The sequence below is a fragment of the Micropterus salmoides genome, unplaced genomic scaffold (genome assembly GCF_014851395.1).
Source record: "Micropterus salmoides isolate LMB-PRFRI ecotype aquatic unplaced genomic scaffold, ASM1485139v1 Ms_hic_scaffold_10, whole genome shotgun sequence".
In the NCBI taxonomy this organism is placed as follows: Eukaryota; Metazoa; Chordata; class Actinopteri; order Centrarchiformes; family Centrarchidae; genus Micropterus; species Micropterus salmoides.
The window spans coordinates 29,244,271-29,263,049 of record NW_024040041.1 but is presented as its reverse complement, the minus strand read 5'-3'; the positions used below and the strand labels follow the sequence as shown (position 1 = coordinate 29,263,049).

At 41.4% G+C, this 18,779-nt stretch overlaps 1 protein-coding gene across 1 annotated transcript; it reads right to left on the bottom strand.

The window, feature by feature from the left end:
• Positions 1-2,244: 2,244 nt before the first annotated feature.
• On the bottom strand, positions 2,245-17,851 carry foxk2b (forkhead box K2b). The gene is made up of 9 exons (XM_038707337.1): positions 17,359-17,851; positions 11,498-11,692; positions 10,278-10,431; positions 7,995-8,141; positions 7,682-7,875; positions 6,980-7,182; positions 5,599-5,844; positions 4,704-4,904; positions 2,245-3,816 (listed from the first exon to the last, which is right to left on the bottom strand). The coding sequence occupies exons 1-9, from the start codon at positions 17,649-17,651 to the stop codon at positions 3,608-3,610; spliced, it is 1,842 nt and encodes a 613-aa protein (XP_038563265.1). The 5' UTR covers positions 17,652-17,851; the 3' UTR covers positions 2,245-3,607.
• Positions 17,852-18,779: the final 928 nt, after the last annotated feature.

Below are 18,779 nucleotides of genomic sequence, written 5' to 3'. Positions count from 1 at the left end.
GATAAGGGACGAAACGTCTTCCAGTAGCTTCAACCAAGTCCAGTTGCCCTTCATTTTAACCTTCGTTGGATAACTATGACCTGGATGACTGAGAATCTTCATAGACATATATGTGATGCATTTTGTCCTTTCTAATTTCAAACCACTATGCTAATACAGTGAGCTAAATAATGGCTGATAGGGGTGGGTTGGGTTGTAGCACTTCTTTAAAAAGAGTTACAACCATCTCCTGTAAACACAACTAGGGATTCCTGGATTTTAATATTTTACAGAGTGCCCTTTGCAGTCTGGGCCCACCAAGCCTGCTCTCCAGGGTTACCAGTGTTCATTTGTCAGCGCTTTGACCAGCGCTCCCCATTCATATGTAGTTCACATGTTACACATGCTACTGGTTTTGGTTTTAAAATGGAGACCTTTTGCTGTGTTTGCACCTCTCCTCCACACTTCGTTTTAAAACACCGGAGGGCGTTTTAGTGAAGACAGGCAGAGGACGCAGACGCTCACATTTGGGTCTTTCATTTGGTCTCATAAGTCATGCAAAGTAGAAACACGATGCTACTGACAGCTTTTGACTTGGTATTTTTATTAAAATATTTTGTACTGTGCAAATAACACTTACAGCCTACACTTGTACTGTGAATGTCACCGTATTTACTTTGCAACGACTCCCAGTCTGTTTTCCACCACAGTGGCTTTTAACTCCAGTGTTACATTCAGTAACAGTCCCAACTTGTTATTGGTCCATGCAAAATAAAACCTGGTGTAGTCTGCATTACTTTATTATTTCACCAGATCTTCTGTAACTACGGAACAGACCATGTGCTTCATGTTTACACTGGCACGTGCATGCCATGTGTACGTGAAGGGCCACTAGATGTGCGTTTTCTTTCTTTTTAGTATGGACAAAAAGCTGGTGTGGACAGAAATCGTATTCTTTTTAATTCTCCGTTTTTAAACTAAAACAGAGTAGTGTGTTGACTCTTTTTTTTTGCTGTATAGCCTATGTGCTATAAAACTGCATGCAAGACTTTCTCTCTTCTGTTGTAACAGCTTAGTGGGATCAGATTAACTAACAAACCTGCAGGAAGCCCAGTGTCTCCATCAGTGCTGCTGTCTGTATTTATTTGTCAATGTTTGGGCACATGTCAGGGATGAGCTTATGGTTTCACACAGATATTGAAGAATGAAACCACCATTTCCTCATGCATACAGCAAGTGGCTAACAGCGGAGTTTCCTTATTACATCCGCTCACATCTGAATCTTCGAGCCGTCTCTGCGGCAGCTGAAGTGAGGAAACACCTTCGACACAGTAGCTTTATTTAGCTCCTCCAACACAAAGGAGGAATGTTGGAACTCACCGGGGTCCAAACAGGATTATTGTTTTATGTGTCGTTGGGCGTCTGTTTATCCAAAAACACATCAGAACAACATCGACGCTGAGAAACTAAAGCCATCAGCGAGCAGACGCGTACTCAGATGTAGGCTCTAATCCTCATCTGTTTTTGAAAATATGTGCACAATTAGGTGGCTGAGTGTTAACATTCCTCCCTTTGAACGGTTTGTTTGATTGATTCACAAGGATTTTGATCCCCGTTAATCTTTCCATGTAGTTGTTGGGCTGTGATAAATTCAGAGAGAAACATTTGAAGTAACCGTTCATTGCAACTCCGTCTCTTTAAATATTACCCTTTACTAATTTTTGCCGCTTTCAGTTCAACTGAACTTTTTCCTGTTTTTCTACATCACTTGATCACCCTTTGTGATTTTATCCTCCTTATAAAATAAATGTTTGTTCAGTAAACTGTGTTTTCTGCAGTAAAAATATATCCTGTCAAAATAGAGAAAATAAAAATCTACATATGAAAAAAGAAAGAGGCAACCTCTGCATGGAAAAAGATCAATGAAACGGTTTAACTGTTAAATGAATGTGTAATGATCTATCTCCTACTTCCTGAGGTAAACTGAAAACATTTTTGTAACTGCTTTATGATTGATTAGATTGTTAATATTATGTATATTTAAGAAACGCTGTGTATCTGACCACTCATGTGTTAATGCAATGCAGCCATCTTGTGTTAAAGTACAAAGTTAATCTACTTTAACCACAGCCTGAAACACATTCCTATACTGACCCCCTGTGGAGAAGAGTGGAGCTACAACCAGTGTTCAGACCAATGACATTTGTTTGCTGCTTTATTCAAAACATGGTTCTGATATTTAAGCAAACATACAGATCCAGAAAAGGGCTTTAAATTAATTTATTAAAAAAAAAAAAAAAAAAAGCATTTCTCCACTTAAGCAGAACAAACATCAATTTTTTTCCTTTTACTATTGTTTGGAACGTGTACAATCAGAAAACAGACTCGCCAGGTCGCCAGAACAGAGTAAAATTATCAAGCACGGGGGAGGGGGGGGTCTGCCAACACCACAACGTCAACACAGCCGGGAAGGATGAGGAGGAGGAGGAGGAGGGTGGGAGGAAAATAAAAAAAATTAAGAAGGGAAATGAAAACACAAACATGTAATCAAGTGCAGGTCTTTTTTCCCCTCGGTTCAATTTACAGTTAACAACTTCTGTTGTCGGATACATGCAAGGTCAACATCTGGAACTACACATGGAGATTTCATATGCTTATATCACTTATCTGTGCAAGTATTAAAATATGTAGGTATAACTAAGCAAATTTCATATGGATATGTCAGAACGAGGGGGGAAAAGAAACAAATATTACAAAAACTAATACACTGTTTCACAGAACAGAAAAAGGAAGTCCACGTAGAAAAAAAAAAAAAGAGATTTCTAACTTAGTTAATGAAATGTCAGACCTCATCATTTTGAACGCTCCTTTAATTAAATTATTACTTATCTAGATAAGTGAAAATACATTAAAAAAAAAAATCCTATGCTCCACATTTGAACAACAAAATACTGCATATCTACGTACAGCTGCGATAAAGGAAGGTCAGTATTGTGAGAGGCTAGCTGCCAGAGTTTCAGGAATATTGGCTCCGAGTTGATCCCTTTCTGAATGAGTTGACCGCTTTTGTTCTTTATTTTTTAACCAATGAATGCTCGTCGTACTTGTCGTGCAGTTGGTCACTTCCATCCAGAGCCGCCTTGACGGGTCCGCGAAGTTTGTTGTCTGCTGGCTGCCGGACTCTCCTTTCTGCTCTGAGGTAGATACGGCAGAAAGGTGGCATCCGGGCCGAGTTGAGTCCAGGCCTCTCCCCGCTGGACCACTTGAGGTCAAAGGTCAGCTCTTAAGGGTTAATTGTTGTTAAGGCTTCCTGTGGTCTTGGTTTAGTCACTCTCCTGTTTCAGTGGCTCATAGTGGACGCCTTTGAGTTCATCTTTGTCCCATTTCTTTATTTTGTTCTCAACCCACATTCCAGTCTTTAAAGGGGTGGACATTTTTTTTTTTTCCTTTTGATGCTCTAGAATAGATAAGCCAAACTGAAAATGAAAAGAATCCTCTCCGTTTGGCACCTCGGGAGTCAGTGGTAGAAGGAGGAGAAACAAAACGAACGACAGTGACGAGAGAGAGAAATCGTGGGGGGGGAGGAGAAGGTGGTGGGGGTCGTGTGGTGTGTGTGTGGTTGTACAGACTAGTTGAGGTGGCTGTCTTGGTTTTTAGCTGCCGACGAGTCTGAGTCTGCCGCGGCGGCCGGGGGCGGGGCCTCATCCTCTGATTTGACGCGCTTGGCGTCCGGCTGTTCGCTGGCCTGTTGGTCTCCGTTCTGTCGTTTGGTGGGGAGGGAGGCTGAGGCAGAGGCGTGGGTCGCCAGCAAGTGGAGGGGGCTCGCCACAACAGAAGCTGAACAGGAGGAAATAGAAGGGAAGGGGCGGGTTAACAGAGGAAACACTTCACTGTCACAGCTGTTCAAACAGCGGTTAACCATCATCTTTAAGCAAGAGGCCTGTGGGAAGTGTGGTCAGCTCAGCTGCTGCCAGTGTGGGATAATAAAGACTCTTTACTTTTTAACATAAACATTATTGCCATCTCGTGGTTAGCTTGAATCATTTGGGTTAAGAAGCACCATGTATTTACAGCTGAAAAGATCCAACTAGATCTGAAACAAGTAGTGCATAAATCAATTAGTTGATTGACTAAATTTAATAGTTTGATTATGATAACGTTTCAAGCAAAAGAACTAAAAGTTCTTTGTTGCAGCTTTTCAAATGTGAGTATTTATCACTGCAAACTGATAATCTTTGGATTTTAGACTGCTGGTCAGAAAAAACAAGCAATCTGAAGACATCATCTTGGACTCTGGAAAACTGTGATTACATTTTCTGACAATTTAAAAGACCAACTGGTTAATAGATAGATCGATCAAGAAAATACTAGCAGATTAATCCATGATGAAAATAACTTAAATTTAATATAATTTATCAACTTTGGGGAATTTACTGTAATAGAAAATGTAAAAAAATTTGTTTTTTACAAAGAAGTTGTAATTAAAAACAGTTATTGAAGTTTTGCATGTTGGAAGCTCCAGAGAGCGGATCACTCATGGACAAAATTTTGTTTGTTTATCCTCACTTAACATTTACAAGAGTCTCGGAGCACAAAGTTAACTTTTTATTCTCAACTAACGTCTCTACGAACAAATAATTATAATAATCCTAACTGTGAGCGTTATGAGACACAAATCAATGTAGATTTTTCTCTGCTTCTCATACTGTTCCTGTGTTTCTCACCTGAGCTGGCGGGACCCTGGATGGCAGTGGTGATGCTGTGGGTACCGTTCTGCGTGATGGCCTTGATAGGCAGCTGGTGCTGACCCATGGGGGCCTGCTGCACTATGGTAACAGTCTGCAGGGGAGTGGCTGACTGGGTGCTCTGGATGATGCGGCCGGAGCCGCCTATAGAGGTGATGGTGGGAATTGTCTCCACTTTGACTGAGGGGACACAAACATTTCACACTGCATGCGTTAGACGGTCAAGCTAACAAAAAAAATAAAAATAAACAGAGCTCAGCCACTGGGCACTCATTGCAACCATCTGAGACTGTACTGTTACAACAGTTTTAACAGTGATGAATCAATTTAGGAAATGATTTGAAAAAAGATTTCTGGAGAACTCATGAATGAATCATACATATTTTGGAAAAAGATTGAGCTGTGGGAGCAGTGGCTACTGATTTCCTATCATTCGATATCAATAATTATCACAATAAATGTCAAGTCATAATTTCTTTCAAGTTTAAAGGCAAATTTTGAAGTGAAAGTTGAAGATAACAGATGTCTACAGATTGTCTTTATGTTCAGAAGAAACACTTGATGCCAAACAGTGGATCACTTAACATAACTGAGGCAGAACAATCAAAACAATTATGATAAAATCTTCTTTCAAATATGTACGAGTTAAATTAAGTTGAATGTTTTTTTAAGAACCTATTCCTCAACAAAAAATGTATCTTAAAAAAGAAAACTCAAGTGCTAATTCATTATTCATTCAAGTTAATTTCTTCAAACATTTGTTTTATTGTAAAAATTATGTCTCGATAATTATCATTATTGGTACGTGTTTTGGACAAGTTTGATACGCAGCCCTTGATGGCAGTCTATTGAAACATTTCCCATCCTGCCTCACCTTTGACCTCTGTGTGCTCTCCGTTCTCCTGCAGCTCGCTCTTGTTGATGATGGTGGCTGGCTGGGCGATGACGGCGGAGTTGAGGGACCCTGCTGGGAACTGCTGCAGGACGTGGACAGTCTGGACTGCAGGCTGGGAGGTGCTGGTGCTCACTGGGGAGGCCATGGTGTAAGTCACTGGCTTCATGGTTTGAGGTAACTGACGCTGGACTGCTATGAGTACCGGCTGGTTGTTAACAGGCGAGCCTGGAACAGATACAGAAGAACAAAAAAGAAGAAAACGTAGGAATCAAAAAAGTGGACAGATTCAGAGTTTTAAAACGAATACGATCTCCGTCCAGACCAGCGTTTTAGCTGCGTATCAGAGTTGATCTCCATCTATGCTAAAACAACTGAAAATGCACAGCTAGTGGAAGTTCACGTAGCAGCAAGCAGATGGTCTATTCAAAGAATGAAGTACTACACACCACACCAGATTTTATCTGTAAATACGGTGACGTGTAGGCTATAAGCGTTATTTGCACGGTACAAAATATTTTAATATAAATACCCAATCCTAGAGCTAAACGTGAGCGTCTGCGTCATCGTTTCTAAAGTCCTCCGTTTTTGCCCGTCTGCCTGAAAACGCTACCCAGTTTTAAAACGAAAAACGGGGTCAGCAGCGTTTTCAAACCAAAACGCAGCCGTGTGCATGGGACACTCAGACACTCAGGGTGTGCTAAAGAAACAGTGATTGTAACACAGTGTGAAGAGATAAGGGGCAAATGAAGAGGAAACAAACCAGGAGCTATGTGTGTTTACATTCCTGTCAGGTCAATAAATGTTTGAGGTCATTTTAAAGTCAGTATCAATTTAAGCTGCTCATGTGTAACACTGCTGTTCAAAAAATGGCCAAGAACCAGACAGGTTTAACAAGACCTGTAATGGTTTTAACTGGAGACAGTAAAGTGTTCCAACAAATTATGGGAGTGGCAATAAAATTTAACAACCCTTGTACAGTTTTACAGTGAAATCTACAGATGAGATTTATTTTATTTGTGTAAGACACATGATTTAGACTTTTTAATTAACATTAAACTAAACAGATGTGTTTAACTGTTTTGTTGTTTTAAAACTGATTACCTGCAGTCTGTGAGAAGAGACAATGTGAGTGATTGTGTACTTTAAAGAAAAGCTGACTAGTATCAACACAACAATGAGAGATGAAAACATTTGAACATGTTGCGGCAGAGAATTGGAACAAAGCCAGAATCAACAGAGGATTAAGTAGCTCCACTGAAAACTACAAAACACTGCTTTAAACTGATTTTTTTGTTTGTGAGAGAGCCTCATATTCTGCCATGTGAAGATCACACAGTGCGGGGGGGGGGGTGTCTCATACCTGGTGTGTTTTGTGCAAAGCGTGCTTCCTGGATGACTGCCAGTTTGGGCTGGACCACCGTGGTGGACACCGGGGCAGGAGCTGCGGGGGTCTCCAGCTCCAGGGGAACCGGGGAGCCCTCCCGTGAAAGGCTGTCGGGGGTCTGGATGCCGCTGGAGTGAGCGGAAAGAACCCCCGAGTGATTGGGAGACGCCGGGGCACTCCTGAGAGTCAGACAGACAAGTCAGGTTAACCGATGAGCTCCGTCATCGTGGCCAGACTGAAGGTTTTAATAGTTTTTTTAAAACAACAATGAAGCTCTATGGCACAGAGAAGGAAGACATTTCAGTACGGTCAAAACAACTGCAACCAGTACAAATGTAAGAATTGAGGTAGGTTTATTGTCACAATATAACAAGTTATAGAGTGAAATTGAGTTTGTAAATAATGCAACGTGCTGTTAAATTTTACAACCATTAGGGGATATCAACACAATTATTTAAATAATGTTTGTAAAACGTGCAACAAAATGCAAAAAACGATTGTCCTAATGACTCAAATGGAACTCTGTAGTTATTAACAGGCTGTTTAACTGTATGAGCTCATTTATGCTTCCTTTAATACTGGGTGATGAACGCAAGGCACTCTGGGAGACTGCAGTGAACCGTTTTAACCTGTGTATGGATCAAAGCACGAGTGTGAGACAGTGGGGTACAATCAGACCTGGAGGAGAGGGGTCCGTGTGGGGTCCGGAAGCAGGGGACGCCCCGGGGCCTTCGTTTCCTAAAGGCCTGCTCGATGAGCTTGCCCTCCGAGGACGGGTCTATCCTCCAGAACGAACCTTTGCCTGGCTCCTCCTGCGACCGCGCCACTTTGATGAAATAGCGGTTCAACGACAGGTTGTGACGGATCGAGTTCTGCAACAGAGGCAAGGCAGGAGTAGTGAGGCTCTTCGACAGGTCTGTTATATTTGTGCCATCATGCTGACAGTCAAAGTTTCCTCTAACAGACAAACATGAACACAAACAGAGCTCACCTGCCAGCCCTTGTCTGCAGTCCTGTAGTAGGGGTAGTTCTTTGTGATGTGATTGTAGATACCATTTAGTGTGAGCTGTTTGTCCGTAGCCAGCGTTATGGCCTGGACTATCAGCTGTGCATAGGAGTATGGAGGTTTGGAGTCATCCTGTGGAGCAGAGGACAAATGCAGATTTATGAATTAGTGTGGCTGTGGCTTCGAGTTCCACTAATCAGAAGAAGATCACACTCACACAAACAAACTGTCCTCATTTCATCAACCAGCTGTCAAATATCTAACTCATCATGTAAAACTGCCTGAACAAAGATTTTTTATAGACAATAAAGGCTTGGGTCTGCAACTAATGTTTTTTTTTTATTATCTGTAAAACAGAGAAAAGCAGCAGATGGTCATATTGAAGAAGATGCAACCAGCAAAGTTTTGACATTTTCGCATGAAAATCTGAAATGAGTGTTCAGCTATGGAAATTAATCAGCTGAAAATAGCATGTTTGGCCTAATAAGTCAAAAGGCAGAGTAAATTTTATCGAACAATTACGTTGACATGTCGGCCGTGTGGAAGCCTGTTAAAGTGTCAGAGAAAGACACAAAAATGGCCGTTTGCGGACACTGTTATGCTGAATTGTCTCCTGGCACATCCACTCCATCTGTGGCTGACTTCTTAGAAAAGGCAACAAACGGTCTGACCCGCTTTGAGTGTTTCTCTCACTCGTTTGTGAGAACGTTATGGTAAATCCACTGAAACGGACCAGAGCGAGCTGACAGGCAGGTTAGAGACTTTATCCTGTCAGTTTCTCTCTTTACAAAGACAAGTATTGTAGTATGAGAGTCCTACCTGAAGAGAGGCTGTGAAGTCTTCATGTTACGCTTTATGAGAACCACATACAACATTTATCAAGTTGGGTCGGAATTGATGAATTTAGTGCGAGGATACACATGTGACCACGCCCAAAATAAGGTGTCTATACACGATGGTAATAAGATTAATTGGATTGTATTCACAGAAAGTATAAAACACATTACATGTGTACTATAATAGTAAATGGACACATGACATTTACTTAACCTCTTGGGCCTTGGACCCACCCACCATAGTCTCTCCAAATCATGTGGGAAACACTGAGTAAAAACGCACATTTTGACTTCTTAATTTATGCCATAGTTAAAAAAAAAGGAAAACTAAAAGGAAGAAAAAAAAATGTGAAAAACCTTGTTCGGTATTTATGAAACGTATAATATATTCTTAGTTGATGATTATATTCGGTTTCTGCTTCGGCCAAGAATTTTCATTTCGGTGTATCCCTAATAGAAATAGTTGCCTGTCAGTCTGTAGCTCTAAAATCAAACTGGCAGCAACAAGAGCGAAGTATTTCCCCCTGATCAGTTCATTTTTTGCCCGTATGACCCGTTTGGTACTCCCTTACTATCATGCATCACAGAGCAGTCGAGGCAAACACAAGCATGCTGCATGCAGTTTGCTTGCATCATAAATTGTCAATTTCACACTTCTCTGTTTAAGTAGTATGATTTGAATATCCACCAGAATCTTGCAGCCACTGTACTGTTTGTCTGCAAAACTGTTGCCATAAAAGTATCTCTGGAGATTTTATATATATATATATATAGGAGTGTTTTCACCATGTTGTCAATATAACACGTTATGTTTAGAGCTAAAATGAAAAACAATTGGCAAATTTTTGATCATTTGTAATGCAAACATGCCTAAGAAATGACAGTCCCTTCTGAAATGTGATCATCTGCCGTTTTTCCTTGTCTTATATTGTAGCTGGTCTGTTGGTCAGATAAAAAGAGCAACTTGAAGACACCACCTCGGGCTTTCTGACATTTTAAAAGACCAAAACATTAACAGAGAAAACAGTCAGCAAAATAATCAATAAATCCATTTGTTGAAGCCCTTCTTATACTTGCACTAAATATATTCCTCTGAAATTAGTGGAATAATGGGAATGTTTTTCTCATAATTTTCAATAATTTGTATTGACAAGCAGCAAGATTATAATAAAGAATGTAAAATAATTTGTTAGTGTCTTAAATGTTGTGTGTTAAGAGTAATATTTAAAGACACATTTAAAACCTGTTTGAGTGGGATTTACATAGGGGCCCTGTGGGTGTTTATTAAAGGTCAGTGACACCAGTGGACAGAGTCAACATCACACTCCACAGTGAAATATTTGATGAAATATTAAACAGAGTCAAACTAAAAAGGTCAGGTTTAAAGAAATCTTCCCCTGACAGAGTGACTGGATGTTTGTCGCGCTCTCACCTTGGGACTGTCTCCTCCAGAGGCGTCTTTGTCGTTCTCAGGCTGAGAGTTGTCATTCATAAGCTGCAGCTCTGCAGAACTGACCATGCGACCACCCATCCTGTAGCCCGAAGAGCCCGCCCCCCGCGGGCTGGAGGGGCACGAGTTAGCAGCACTGCAGGAAAAACACAACACGACGGTCAGCTGCCAACAAACCTGCTGTAGAGATTGCTTACACTAAATGAAGAAATAAACAACCAACTACAGGTTTGGATTAAGTGCTTAAACCAAAAATATAAACTAGCTTTTCATTTCCCAGAAGGGGCACAAGTAGGTTCCCCGGCTCGGCTCATCTGCAGTCTGTGCTGCAGTGGCACGCTTTTGGCCGATATCTATGCAACTCGCCCAACCTCTGTCTGGAAATACTGCAGTCACTTTTGAAGCCTAAAGCAACAATGTATTCAAATCTTAATGAAGTCTAATTATCCAGTTGATACTCTATATTACCAGGGGATGAAGAGACTTCATCTAAAGGACAATTTCCATATTTAATGCCCATTTCAGTACTCAGGGGACTGAGGAGATGTTCGTAAACCAAACAAAGAGGCAGCAGCTCAGGATTCCTCCATGTGCTACACCTGCTGCCTCTTTCATTAACAGTAAACACATTATAATATAACCTTCATGTGACTTGTATGACAGAAGAAACATTGTTGCTTTTTAGCCATTTGGCTGAGATCAGGGGTTGAGAGGATCTACGAGTCTGAGATGGAGCTGCCTTCCTCTCTGAACCCCACAGCCGGTGAACTAAGCCTAAGCTTATCACCATCAGGTCAAGGTCAGTTGACACCTCAAGGTCAACAAGGGACGGCGTGGGAGTGACTTTTCTTACCACCGTGCACCGATCAACGTGCTTAGAATCAGAAAACTGTTGTACTGTTTTATTTGCCGAACAGATGGTAAGAAGTCCTGAACATATTAAATCTTAGTAAACGCTTTTATTTTTCCCATTTGATATTTGTTAATCAGGATTTTTGTATTTCATTAAAACTGCCTCCAATCTGATCAAATTTACAGATACATTTTAAAAAATAGACTCAAACCAGAGTGGTAAATGAATGCTAAATGATTCAGCACCAGCTGTGAGGAGGATTTCCAGATACTCATATGTTGCGCTAAGAAACGTCACTCCCTGCCCGCTTCAAGCCAGTGAATGCATAATACTTTGCAGTAGTGCGTACCTAATGGTGCCAGTAGGCGATGGCAGGGGGCTCATTAGGTGAGCGATGTTGTCTGGAATGTTGATGGTCAGGGGGGAGATCTGAGGCTGTACTGGTTTCACTGGGGACTCTGGAGCCTCGCGCTTCACTTTCTTCCCACTGGACAGCGCTGTGAATGTGATCTTGATGTTTGTACTGGGGAACCTGAATGTGCACCTGTAAAAGTAAAAAACAAGAGACAAGAGGCACGTGTTAATGAAAACAGCATTTTAAAAGGCAAATCAAATCTCAACGTACCTAATAACACCACATAAACCTCAGCTGTGGCAGAACCGTTGTGGCTGACTTTAATTAGCGAAAAGAAACAACGTGTACGTTAATTAAATTTGAATACTGATCCAATGGCTTGATGAAGCTCCCTTCTTCCTCCCAACACTGACTGAATATCTTTGCTGCAAGTAGCAAAAACCAGAGGATTTATCAGTTATCTCATTTTACTGCATTGTGGAAGCAAAGCTTGGAGCTGCTCTGGTGTTTTTGGGGGGGTCTGGTGGCCTCAATTGAGGACAGAGTGGTAAATATAAAGACACGCTTAAAGCTCAGGAGCCTCAGCCATCAGGTCAGCTACTATAAAAAAAAATTAAATAAAAAAGCCTCATGTGCACTTCTACTCTGTGGTTTAGAAATGTGTTGTCCATAAAAGCTATTGCTATTTCTTTTTACATTTTTTTAGACTACATGAATCATACAAAATAATTTGGTGGTCAATTAATAATGAAAAGAATCAATGAACTTAATGCTCAAGCAGTTTTTTAAGACTTGGATCACCCAAATGTGGAACTCATCTTTTGTACCCAACATCCCTTGAATACATTTTCCACAATGATGTTCAACACGCTGCAGAAAATAGGGTATGGATTTCCGTTATCCTTTAAATGCAACGTGCCTCGTTGCTGCATTGAATTATGGTCCAATGAGGCTGCCCGGCATGTCCTAGGTGACTGTTGTTCTCCCCATTAAGGTAAAATCGAGTGAACTAGCGAGCCGTGCTGAGCCTACAATCATGACCATCTGAGTAGTAATGCGTGGAGGCACTTTGGATTCGACACCGTAGATGGAAAAAAAAAAAAAATCATGGATAAAGATAAACAGAAACATTAACACATCACACATGGTAGCCAGATCGATAAGTCAGGGTCAGGCTGATAAAAGCTTATCACAGATATATAGTATCGGCGTATGTGTCAGCTGATGAACAGCAAGACCATAAAAATGTGCTTATCTTGGTTGAAAAAACAAATTTACAGGAGCCTTATTTTATTGTGTTTATTTTGTTGTGTAATGTTAATGTAAAAAACAAACATAAAAAACTTGACACCGGTATCGGCATCTAAATTCCACTATCGCTCATCAGTGAGGCAGCAGGGGCGCCACAAACCTTCCAAACCTCACCAATTCTACAACGTAATGTCGGATTAGGCTATGTGGTGTGCATTAGATTTAAATGTTTAATTCTCATCTCTAAAATCTTCTGTTGAAAAAGTTACAGCTCTCTTGTCAAAAAATACAGATGATTGTGACATACAGAGAGCGTTTGATTCCAAGACATACAAACAAGTTACCGCTGAAACATTTCTATCAATGTTTCTCCATTAGATATGCAACTGAATTAAAAAACTACAACCAACAAAATGGACTCAGGAATGCAAGAGTATTGCCAACAGGAGGAAATTAATATTTTGGTTTTGATAAAGATGGGCTCACGGCTGATATTCTGTAGAAGTGTATATGTACACACACACACACGTGGGGTGAAGGGAGATCTTCAACTGTCACAGATGGTAGTGAATAGAAGGAACTCGTCTAAATCACTGCTAGGATCAGGCTGTCTGACACCCTGGAGACGGAGCAGGCACACATTGGTTTTCATTTAGTCAAACAGTGCCAGGCACAGCAGTTTTTTCTCCGCCAGGCCCTCGCAGAGCTGGCATCTGCTGAGAGAACCGTTTCCCCGACACCTACATCTGAAATTAGCTTTGCCACTCACAGGAGGAGACTAAAACACTTCCTGGAGCCAGACTGGTGAGGGGAGACACTTTCATTATGTATATGCCCTCCGAGCACCCTTCCTGGAAGAGTACAGACTTCTCTGTGGATCTGATAAAGTTGTGGAAGTTCCTTAAATAAACATCAGAGCCTTCCTCAATATCTAGCGGCTGTGTGTAGCTGACAGAGTGGGGACAATCATATCTAAATATAAATCAATGAACAGTAAAATATCTAATATGTCTTTTATGTTCTTTCCTATCCATCACCATGCTGTCAATGAGCATAAATATTAGTGACAACACAAACAAGCTCAACTGTCAACCAGAGCAACTGTGATAACTGAATACAGTGTAATACATAGGCAGCATATGTTGGTTTAGGCTGTGCATGTGGGACAAAATTTTAGTATATATGGTGCCATTTAACATAGATGAGAACACACTACCCTCATATCAGGTCTCATTAAAGCTAACTTTTTCACAGCCGATATAGTCTACGGTTTCGCAAAGGAAAACATTTAGGCCACCCAGATAATGTCTCGGTTTGACGGATATCCACATGTTCTTTCTGTAACGCATCAGTGTTTAATGTTGTATTAACACAAGCTGCCTTATAAGAACTTTTGTTGTTGTCTAAATGCCTAATCTGGCCAGGAGCTGTCTCATAAAATAAGTAAACCAGATGGAAGACAAATGCCTGCAATCCTCCATGTTTTGGACACAGTTTGGTTGGTGTGTGGCTAAATGTTTGTAATTTTTTGTTTTACAGGGATTTTGAGAAGAGGACATCAGAGCTACCATTTCAACATGTTTGAGTCGTCAGGCAAGCAAAAAGGCCCAGAGATGATTGTTATTACTTTAAATAAGCTACTTGTGCTCACTGACTTTCAGGATTACTCTAGCGCTGGTCACAAGCTAACAGAATAACTAGATTTATTAAATGAAAATGTACCTTTACATATGATACAGTATTGCTCATGAAGGTACTGATAAACCAGGAGTGCATCTTACCCTGTCCTCCCCTGCAGTATAACTAATAAGAATGCATTGGCCTAGTGTCGAAACTGAAGTTGAGTTTAGTTGCACATTTCTAATCTGATCTACATGAATCACATAGGTGACCCATTCTGAATTCAAAACAGCAGAAATCTCCAAACCGGAGTGGTGGTAAATGCTAACTTGTCGATATCAATGCAACTGACCATTATTTTCATTATCAATTAATCCACCGATTGTTGTTTCAATTTATCATTACTTGTTTAGTCTATAAATGTCAGAACAACAATTCAAACCCTAAGGGATTCAATTCAAATGATATAGAACCTCATATTTGAGAAGCTTGGACCAGTGACTGTTCAGCTGTTTTGCATTTGAACGACCAAAACTAATTAAAAAACTAATTTGTTCGAGTCCAGCACAGACCACTGCTGAAGCTGTCCCTGAGCAAGGCCCTGAACCCCTAACTGCTCCCCAGGTGCTAAACTGTGGCTGCCGGCTGCTCTTAATTAGGCTGGGTTAAAATCGGAGAACTAATAAAACGTCTCCTCAGGGATTAATAAAGCATAAGGAGGAGGAAAAAAATTATGACAAAATTGTTCGATCAAGAGGGCTGAGTATTGCCTGGATATCTACATAGCTAGGGAAGAGTCAGATATAGCCTAGCTTCATGATTTAGATAAGGACATATCAGATTAAAGAGTAAGTAATCAAGTTATGATCTGATACTAGACACTTACAGAAACTCAAATCTACATTTAGAAAAATTTAGTACTATGGTTCCATGCTCAGCCCTTTAGTCAACTAATTGCTTAATTAACTAATTAACATTTCAGCATATTTTCATAATTGAATTCATAATAAGACAGTTATAATTATCTGAGTGAGGCTGGATGTTATGGAAAGTGATGTCCATGTTGTTGAGTATGCCCTTCAAAGCATGCATTCATGGAAGCCTCTGTATCAACCCCATTTTCCCTCCTGTATGAACAATGGGGCCTGACCTCCTAAAACACAAACGCACAGTTGCTATGCTGCTAAGCTGTGAAGATGGCAACAAACAAAGCTTGTTCAACTAAAAAACTTTCACTTGATTTTCTTCACACACCCCCAGACACACACACACAAAAAGAATGTAAACAAAAGAAGATAGGAAGAGCACCAACTTGGGAGCGAATTTGCGGGTGTGGGAGAGGACAGGGAGGGGAGAGAGAAAGGGGAAAGGGAGGCTGCTTCTTTCTGTTTACATCACCAAAGAGGAATCCCTGGAATACAACAGAGTTGTCCCCTGGGCCACAGCTCTACAAGTTCTCTCATGCTGTCAATCTGCATCTGAAGCTACACCCGTCTCATCATGGACAGTGAGGGTCGTTTGCGTGCTCTCTAGCTTGAAGATTACAGTAAAGCATGCAAGCTAGATAGCGTCTTCCTTATGCAAGTTTGAGCAGTAAAGATGGCTTCTGATTAAAAGGTCTTTATTGGCAGTAGGTGTGAGAAATACATGTAACCACTGCTGCTCCTTCCTTGTTGTGCCTGCATAATAAAATTTACTGCTATATGTATGATGTGGGTAAGAGCAGTACATATATTGAGGAACTATCAACCCTGTGTTCAGCTACAAAAAACAATTAGTAAAAAAAGAGTAGAAAATGCTAGTTAAAACAAGCCTCGTCTTTGTGCAGTACAAAAAAGTGGTTTCACATTGAGGCATTGCACAATAGCTGTGAGCAGTGTGGGAAGTCTGGCCCATGTTGGCAGAGACTGGTAGTTTTGTCTACATCACAAGAATCAACAGCAACCACTTTTTGGCCTGCTAACTCTCAAATAAATCTGTATAGTGAAAATTTAAACAAAGTGGTTTGTTTAAGCTGTCACCAGAGATGATCTGAGGAGTTCAAACCTGCAAATGTTAATTCCTTTTTGTTGTTTGTTAAATGACTAAACAATGAAATTATTAGCAAAAGTGATTAATCTTCTGTTAGTACCCCAACATACCTGGCAGAACTCATCATTACTTTAATACAACCAGTACAGATCAGGGTTATAGATTCATTGGTGTGATAAATGTTACATTATCAACAAGTTAAACACTGGCACGGTGCAAGCTACAACATGCAGAACATAGTTCAGAAACAAAAGCTCAACCAACCTCCCTGACAAAAACGTGTTTTTAACTTTTAAAACGAACATAGAGCGAAAAATTATTGGTTAATTGTTCATTTTAGAAAACTATTGGTTAAATACACTTGCTAGCATGACTTCGGCTGATTTGAATAGAGGTCAAAGGTCCCGCAGGTTCTGCTGTTGTGAGTCGGCAGGGCGGGGACGGGCGTGTTTGTTTACGTTTTAAGGGTCGAGAGGAGCTCCATTCAAAACTACAGAGAAGCTGCAGCTAACTGCTAGCTAACATGTTTGCCTGACAACACAGACGAATGTTTACACTATCACGAGACGCACATTTTTGAGTCAACTGTGTCCACGTGACACAGAAACTACCACTAATCAATATCAACAATAGCATACCCCTTAGCCACGAGCTAGCTTGGTTGTTTTGGCTAGCTCAAATACAGCACTGTGGTAACTTGTGTGGCTAACGCTAAGTTAACCACAAGAAGGAATGTGGACTGAAAGCAGGCGGCTAATTAACACTGTTGCTAACAAAAATGTCAACAAAGAAAATGGCATAAGGAACAGGATGCGGAGTTCTTGCTAACATGCTAAAACACGTGGTGCTCTCGACCCTGCTGGCCATTATAAACCCAATGTTGTTAACTGTTAACTTTAGCCGGCTTGCTACTGACGCTAGCACCCACATGTTCAGACAGAGGGGGGACTTACATTCGTGGTAGCTGCAAAGGAGGGGCGCCCCGTCTGAGGAATACTCCGTCTACAAACACCCCGTTTTTACCGAGACACCTCAGGTAGAAATCCCCGCTGCCCGTGCCGTCGTCGCTGGCGGTGAATATCTCCAGATGCCTCCGCGAGATGAAGCTGGAGTGGCCCATACTCACGTCCACGGAGCCCTGAGACGAGTTCCGGCCGATGGTCACCGAGCGCTTTTTCATCATGTATTCGAATTCACGGCCCTCGAGCCGGGCGACCGGCCCAGACGATCCGCTCACCACGGCCATGTTCGGGTTAAAGTCTCTAAACGCCAAATACTGGGGGCAAATAAAACACCGGGTACACGGACGCCTGGTTGTGGCCTTTTCAGAGGTGTGTAAATGGAGCAAATCTACAAGAGGGGCATCAAATTCAAAACAGGAATTTAGAGGGGAACATGCGAGGCCAGGGACAGCGGCTCCGACCCACCGCCGAGAGAAAGGGTAGCGGAGAGATCCAACCAAACGGAGCAGGAGGCGGGTATTGTTTTACGGACAGCGCGCTCTACCAATGGAAATCCCGGAAGCTGATGCAGCTCCGCGACCGCGACCAATCACGCGTGAGAATTAATCCGAGGACACATTCAAGGTCGGTTGGTGGGTAGCAATACGCGCATATGCTGCTTGGTGAGAAGTAAGAAGTGGAGAATACATTTGTAACCTCATAAGAGTGGAACCACCGGTTTACACGTGCACACAGTCACAATAATCACGAAGTATAGATCATCTATGATGACGTATCGACATTCCCGACTAATCATGTATTGAAATCAAGAAACAAAAGCATGTATGTGATCATTTTGCAGGATCCAGCTCCCTTCAGTCTTCACGTCGCAGCGGTGCAAAGCCACGGTGCATGGTGGTCTTCCTCCTCCACTACAGAATCCATGTCTGGTTTTGCACGTCGCCCCCTTTGCAGCATCTTGTTACTTTGTAATGATGAGGTTAGCTATCTTTAAAATGAGCACCGTTAAGTTCTTTGGTTACAGTCTGTAATCTGTGCAAACAAATCTTGTTGCCTTGACAGACAGACAGACCTACTTCATATTACCCTGCTGGGGCTTCACGTTTGTAATCCTGGGCTGGTGTGTCTGCAGACCAGGGTGAGTGACCCTGCCATCTGTAGGCCACTTGTTTGTAAACACCGAGGGACAGTCTCTGCGGGAGCGGAGTGTGTGCGTGCAACCAGTCAATTCAAGCATGAACAGTTTTTCGTTGAATTCAGCATGGATATTAACGCATGCATAATGGTCTTACCATTATGTTCATGTAGACACAGGAAAAACGTATGTGCCTTTCTTTATAAAAAAATATTGAAAACAATGTTTTGTTTTGCTTTGGAAGAATATATTGTTTGGTCTTCTGGAAAATGAGAAA